General features: G+C 36.7%; 1 protein-coding gene across 11 annotated transcripts in view; it reads left to right on the top strand.

Annotated features, from left to right (window-relative positions):
- The window catches only part of APBB2 (amyloid beta (A4) precursor protein-binding, family B, member 2), a 261,166-nt gene that overhangs the window by 88,313 nt on the left and 165,311 nt on the right, over positions 1–7,542 (top strand). The window contains exon 4 of one of the 11 annotated variants that reach the window (XM_014548708.1): positions 6,300–6,368. The exons of the other annotated variants lie outside the window; for them this stretch is intronic. Coding sequence (XP_014404194.1) covers positions 6,350–6,368 — 19 coding nt within the window. The 5' untranslated portion in view covers positions 6,300–6,349. The remainder of the gene's footprint in view (positions 1–6,299; positions 6,369–7,542) is intronic. 11 annotated transcript variants of the gene reach the window in all.

Below are 7,542 nucleotides of genomic sequence, written 5' to 3'. Positions count from 1 at the left end.
CCAGAGTGAGCTAAAATTTCACACACTTGTTCTTAATTGTACTTCATTTTACTGTCATGAGCTATAAGGAAAAAGAGGACTTAGGTTTTGCTTGTCAGCAAGAGAGCCCCTTTGTTTGTAGTTTAACTGGTTATCAGGATGTTGGACATAAACTTCAAAAGAATTATAATGTGGCAAGAAGTGTCTTGCAGAATTAATTGATTCAGGTAATCTGAGTCAACTTCAAGAGAAAGAGTCCTGACAAGCATGACATAGAGGTCACGAGTCTGCTTTTTGGAGGCAAAGAGATGTGGGTCCTGCTACCAGATTTGTCACTTGTCTTCCATGTGACCTTGGACAGGTTGCCTAACCCCTGTGCCTCAGTTTCCCCATTAGTAAACATGATGTAATAATAGTACCTCTGTCATGGGGTTATTGGAAGTGATAATCCTTATAAAGTTCCTACGTAGCACCATGCCCAGTACCTAGTATAAGTGCTCAGTAAATGTTAGATGGGGTGGGTACTGACTGGAAGAAACCCTGCTCCTCTGACGCAGCCGCTCCATTTTATAGATCTGGATAGAAATTAAGTTCCTCAGGGGAAAATGTTTAAACCCTTAAAGTGAGATTGAGTCACTGTGAATTAGGAGACAGGTCTAATCCTGGAATGCAATGTCTACTTAAAAAGTATTTATCCACTAATACACCCTGTATAGTTTCAAGAGCAAGGGTAAGACGGTAGTTTTTGACAGCCCTGTCTGTGCTCGGCAGTTACGATAATGATTTCAGTAATGACAGAAAGTTTTCATTATAATTGCAGTGCTTAGCTCCATTCTTGGACTCAGCTTATCCTTTGTGAAACATTTTACAAGACAGCAGGACAGGGCAGGGAAAGAAGATGGAGGGTGTAGCCCGCCTACGTTTATTGAATACTCAGGGTGAATGTGCGAAGGTCTCCAAGAGACTTTGCTTTTCTTCAGAAATCTTACAACCTCTTTGAGAAAACAGGTCATGTGGGTAAGAGAAATAATAATTATAACAATAGTAAGAGCAGTTACCTTTATTGAATGTTTGGCACTAAGCAAAGCAAGCAAGCCACCTGTCATATCTCATTTGGTTCTCACTGTCACTGTCAGATTGCTGGTAACCACAATTTGCAGTTGAATAAGACACACTTGCGACATTAGTATTGGTTCACAATCATATAGAACCTAAGTGTTGAACGGGTTAAGGAGAGGAAGCGATAACTCTGGGCTGAGGTTAGACTTTTCAAAATTAAGGGTTGGAGGTATCTACAGGACCCATTACTTGCATTTTTGGGGATGGAGACCAGAGATGGTAAGTGTCTGGCAGTACTCAAGACAAATCTGTGTAACAAAGAATGTCTCACTCTGCAAAGCTTGCAAATATTGTACCAAATATTCTTGTAGGTTCGACTCCTGATCAGGGCACCTGCCCAGGTTGCGGGCTCGATCCCCAGTAGGGGGCATGCAGGAGGCAGCCAATTAATGATTCCCTCTCATCATGGATGTTTCTATCTCTCTCTCCCTATCCCTTCCTCTCTGAAATCAATAAAAATACATATTTTTAAAAAGACTGAAGCTTGGGCTATCATATAATACATTGAATAAATATATAATTTCAAATTTATATACTAGTATTGGTGTCTAATGGGGAAAAAAGTAGATAGCATATTATACCAAAATAAGAAACAAGTCGGTATTGAATTTATTTATTCACTCCTTTGTTTAAGTTTTGTGCCATTCCAGGACACAAAAATGCTATTGGAAAGGAAACTGTTGTTGCTAGATTGCTTCACTTGTGCAGTTCTAAGCTTTGTTTTAAAATCACAACTGCATTCTTTTGTTTTAAATTTATGAGAGAGAGAGAGAGAGAGAGAGAGAGACTCTTTGATTTGTTGTTCCACCAGTTTATACATTCATTGGTTGCTGCTTGTATGTGCTCTGACTGGGTATCAAACCCGCAGTCTTGGAGTATGAGGACTACACTCTAACCAACTGAGCCACCTGGACAGGGCTAATCACAGCTGTATTAATGAGGAGCTTGTAGGGCCTACCCTGTTTCCCAGGTGCCTTTGAACTCATATGTGGTTTTTCAGGAAGCAAAGGCACTTGTTCTGAATGCCAGCCAACCTTCTCTAGCTTTACAGCTGAGCTAGCATTTCTGCCTGTCTTTGATTTTAATGGAAAGGTAGACAATATTTGGATTAGGATAAAGTTTCAGAATCTGTCTGCATTATCTAGATCAGCACTTCACCAAATGAGATATCATATGAGCCACATGATATGAAAATCATGAAAATTGGAAATTTTCTAGTACCCACTTTCAAAAACAGAAATGAATGAAATTAATTTTAACTGTTTTGTTTAACTCACAGTATCTAAAATATTATTTCAACTTGTAATCAATGTTTAAAAATTATTACTGAAACACCTTACTTTTTTATGCAAAGTCTCCAAATACAGCATGTGGTTTACACTTAGAGCAGTCAACCCGGATGCAGAATGTTCATTGGAAATACTGGATCTGTATTTAGATTTCATAAAGTTTATAGTTGAAAAGTAGATTCACTACCCAGGAGGTTCCAAACTGACCTAAATGCTTCCTATGGATTAGCTTATAGATTATATATTAGTTAATTATAATTAAACTAGAGGCCCCACGCATGAAATTCTTGCAAGAGTAGGCCTTCCTACACCTGCTGCCAGCACTGGTTTCCCTCTGGCACCCAGAACCCAGGCTTCCCTCTAGCTTCTGGCAGGCACCCAGGACCTGGGCTTCCCTTGCAGCACTGGCTTTGTCCGGAAGGTCATCCGGAAGGACGCCTGGAAGGATGTCCGGTCTAATTAGCATACTATTCTTTTATTATTATAGAACATTAAAAATTCAGTTTCTCAATTGCATTAGTCATCTTTTAGGTGTTTGTAACTCCCTGTTGCTCCTTATGGCTTCCATATTGGACAGCACAGCTACGATTATTCTTAATACTAAACTTAACTGTTTTTATACTTTCTCGGATTATTATTTAACTAGAGGCCCTATGCACGAAATTTGTGCAAGAGCAGGCCTTCGCAGCCCCTGCTGCCTCAGCCCTCACAGCCAGCCCTGGCTTCGTCTGGAAGGTCATCCGGGACCATCCGGAGTCCGGATGGTCGTTCTGCTGTTCGGCCGTTTGGTCGATTTGCATATTACGCTTTTATCATTATAGATTAGATTTAGTCCATGCCACAAAGTCCTTGGAAACTGTTTTACTAGGTTAAGATTTATTCATCAAGGATACCAGTGCCTAGGAAAAAATAGCTCTGCATATTTGTGCTTTATTCTCAGGGTTGGTGAGTGCCTTGCACATAGTAGGGGTTTAATAAGTACTTACGTAGCTAAATCCTAGTTAGTCTTCAACTTTAGTTGAGTTTTACTTTCTCAGAGAAGTATACATGCCCCATCATTATATTTTCCCAGGGTTCTTTTCCTCTGAAACATACAGGGTGTCCCCCCAAAAATGTATATACACTTTGACAGCTGATAGCTCAGTTTTGAAAATGAAATGTATTTTAATAAACACTGCCTTTATAATGATTCAAAGTGTGTGTATACACTGATTTGAGTAATTTAGTGATTAATAGCCATTGACCAGGCTATAAAATCCATGAAGGTGGGTAAGATGTTCTTGTTCACTAAAGTATTCCCTGCCCATAGAGAATACAGAATAAATATTGGTCAGGTAATAATACCACAGGGCCATTTAAAATATGAAGTGTTTAGCAGATTGTCCAGTTCTGAACTTTATAGACGTTGGAGTTTGTTTGGGGGAAAAAAGAAATATTTTATTTTAAAAATTACGCGTACTAAAAAGTATGCTGATTTTGAGGTTTTGTTCAAGCCCTTTCAAAATCCTCCTGTAAGTATGCCTTTTCTTAGCTTTCTTCTACTTGATTGGTATTCATTTTCTTGGAATGCCTATCACCACACATCTGTCTCTGCTTATAACTTAAGGTGCACTGAAGACAAAAGCTAGAAAAAGGGAACATTGAATTGTGAAATACGTTTAAGGAGCTGAAAAAGGCTTAGGGCAAAAGCAGAGATGATGGAGGAAGCATCTCCTGCTGTTTCAGGACAGTTAAAAATAAACCCACCCTTTTAATTATAGCAGAGCAATGAGCCGTACCCACAATATGTGAAAATATGATTAAAAAATGTATTGTGGGCCAGTAGGCCAGGTTGTCAGGTCATTATCTGAATCATAAAGTTGGAAGTAATACCCATTAAAGGTTACTAGTTTGGAAAGGTTAGCTTAGGATTTAGTGTTTGCAAATGCAGGGGTGGGCAAAAGTAGATTTATAGTTGTTATACAAATAAATAATGCAATAATTCTTAAATAATAATACAAGAATAAACCGTGTTTCGTGTACTCACCACTGTAAACCTACTTTTGCGAACCCCTGTATAAAGTGTCTCCATTTAAATAATGCTTTAGTAAGCCTCCATCATTTGACTTTTTCTTTTAACATGTCACAGAAGCGTAATAAACATACAGAAATATGGGCATGAGGGAACAGCGTGGTGAATTTTCACATCCAGATCAAGAACTAGAACATGACCATCACAATATCCTGGAGGCTGCCCTCCTGCTTTCTCCCCCTTTCCTGCCCTCCAGGGTAGACTACTATCCTGACATAGAGAAGTTTTTCCTGTTTTTGTACTTTATATAATTGGAATCACTGCAGTATCCGCATTTGAATTAATAAAGCAGATTATCATTCTAAGTGACATTTCTGATAGCAATTCATTGAAAATAAGGTCTGTTTCCAGTTTTCCTTATTATGCATCTAATTTGGTAAACTGGCAGTATACCACCGTAGTATTTAGTTCGTTAATATTCCTTTAAGAAATGTTCTATGTAAATGCAAGAGTGTGTGCATGCGCACATGTGCACAAGCGTGTGTGTATGCACATGTATATGCCTTAAAGAGTTTATTCAAATTCAGTCACGCTGTGCTATGCATGCCATTCAGTTGTCAGTGCTCTGTCCACAAGCCCTTTCACATCAGCTCACGTAGATCTGCTTCATTTTTCCTACTGGCCGCACAGTACTCCATTATATGGAAGTATCATAATTGAATGAGCCAGCTGTCCAAGAACAGTTAGGTTATTACTGATCTTTTGCTTTTAGAACAATAGAATCCATGTGAGTTTATCTATAAAATAAATTCTTGCCCTAGCTGGTTTGGCTCAGTGAATAGAGTGTCAGTCTGTGGACTGAAGGGTCCCAGGTTCAATTGTGGTCAAGGGCACATGCCCAGGTTGTGGGCTCGATCCCCAGTAGGGGGTGTGCAGGAGGCAGCCCATCAGTGATTCTCTCTCATCATTGAGGTGTCTCTCTCTCCCTCTCCCTTCCTCTCTGAAATCAATATAAAATAAATTATAAAATTTATAAAATAATTATAAAATATATATTCTAAATTATAAAATAAATTCTTAGAAATGGAATTGCTGAGCAGTGGGGTTCATATATTTGTAATTTGCTCAGATATTTCTAAATGAGTTTTGCCAGTGTTTACTCCCACCAGCAAAGTTTAATAACTCCTATTTTCAGTGTCCTTGCCTTAGGTTATATGTTATCAAGCCCCTTAGTCTTTGCAGTCTAATATAGGAAAGCCAATAAATCATTATTATTTAAATTTACATATTTTTTAGTTTCAAGGGAGGATAGTGATTATACGTTTATTGGACATTTGTGTTTCTCTTGGGACTTGTACCTATTCTTTGCTCATTTTACTGTAGATTTGCTCATACTTTTCTTAATAATTTGAAGGAGTTCTTTCTATGTAAAGAAAATGAACTCTTTTGTGTCATTTTTGGTGTGTGTTTTTTTTTCATTTTTTTTGTCTTTACTATGTTTATAGCCTTTTTTTTCTAAACAGAACGTTTAAATATTTATATGGTTAAATGTACCAGTTTTTTTTTTCCTTATTGGCTTCTGAATTATGTGTTTTTAATGAGAAAAAACATTGGAAACTTTAGATAGATATTAGACAAATAGATAGGTAGATAGATAGATAAACATAAGCCTGGAATGAAAAAAAAATAATCACAAATGTTTCTGGGAAATGTGGCTGAGCAGGAATTCAAATTTTAGTCAAAAGTGGTATAAGCAACTAAATAAACAAAAATTTGGACATTATCTGCCAAAATTTCTTTAATATTTTAGACAGCTTTGGAAGGATTTTCAATGATATGCTTTTTTCCTTATATGCTTTGTTATTTGGGGTTTTAATTTCTCAAATGATCCCTCTTTTCAGATTTCAAATTATAACCCATTTCCTGCACCATTGCTGACGTCCAGCGATCCATGTCAGAAGTACTTCCAGGTCAGATACACTTTCACATGTTTCAATGCAGACAAGCAGTTGAATATTGAAACTTTAACAAATATATATGATAGATGATTGTTTTGATGTTAGACATATGATTTGCTAAAATAATATGTTTTAGGTTTTCATTGTTTTTCACTAATGTAATAGAAAGATGAACCTTTAAAATAAAGTAGGAGAATCAATTGGACTTAAGTGTATTCATGTAATAATTGCACAACTCTACTAATATCATAATGTGAAAATATTTCAGTTGACTATAATGGAAATTGAAACTATCACACTTTTCCATCTAGCATTTCACAATATAGCCTGTGAACTGTTAAACATGAAAAAAGGAGCTGTTGGTCGTGAGTCTCTATAAACAGCATCTTAGCTATTGTGGGTTTTGCCTGGAATGGAGCTCCTCAAATCGGGATTCTTTTGTATTTGGTGCTGATTAATTTCAGGCCCTAAGAAAAATCACCTTAATTTTATTGTATGTTCCTTTCTTTGTGACATGATGGATGCTAGTCTACACACAAGATGGTGTGGGATTTAATTCTTAGCGTCACAGTAATATAATAAGGAAAAAGCAATGACAATAACATTTGGAATTAAACAGAGTAGAGGACTGTAAGTGGGAGATACATCTGGGTGGATTCCATGTTTGTTAGGCTACATGCCACTCAGAGAATTTTGAGTTTTTAAAGAAATAGATTTTAACCATAAATAAATAGATATTGATGTCCCTAAATTTTAAATCAAACTCATTAAGTAAGCCAAAGCTTTTTTTTTCTTTATATAACACTGCATGTTACATTTCAACAGAGAACTGAAATTAAACAATAGAATAAACACTAGGCTCAGTAGAGGTATATAAGCAGGAATGTCCTATTTATAAAACTCAGCCAAAACCAGTATGGCACACCTAAGTTCACAGAGGAAAATTAGGAACTTCAAGGTGATTCTTAGAGGTTAGCTAATTTGTACTGTGAAAATTTGGGGCCAGGGAGTAGATTTTCTTTGTAAATACATATTTGAATAGGTATGCTAATTTTTGGAAAATCAGGCAAACATGCATGTCCTTTTAAAAGTACATTTTAAGTGTTGAGAATAAATCCCTTTAGGAATTCTTTAGCATTAAAATTCTTTTTATTACATATGCAAGATAGACTCAATATGGAAACAT

The sequence above is a fragment of the Myotis brandtii genome, unplaced genomic scaffold (genome assembly GCF_000412655.1).
Source record: "Myotis brandtii unplaced genomic scaffold, ASM41265v1 scaffold520, whole genome shotgun sequence".
In the NCBI taxonomy this organism is placed as follows: Eukaryota; Metazoa; Chordata; class Mammalia; order Chiroptera; family Vespertilionidae; genus Myotis; species Myotis brandtii.
The sequence above is the reverse complement of the archived record's forward strand: the minus strand, read 5'-3'. Positions and strand labels throughout refer to the sequence as shown.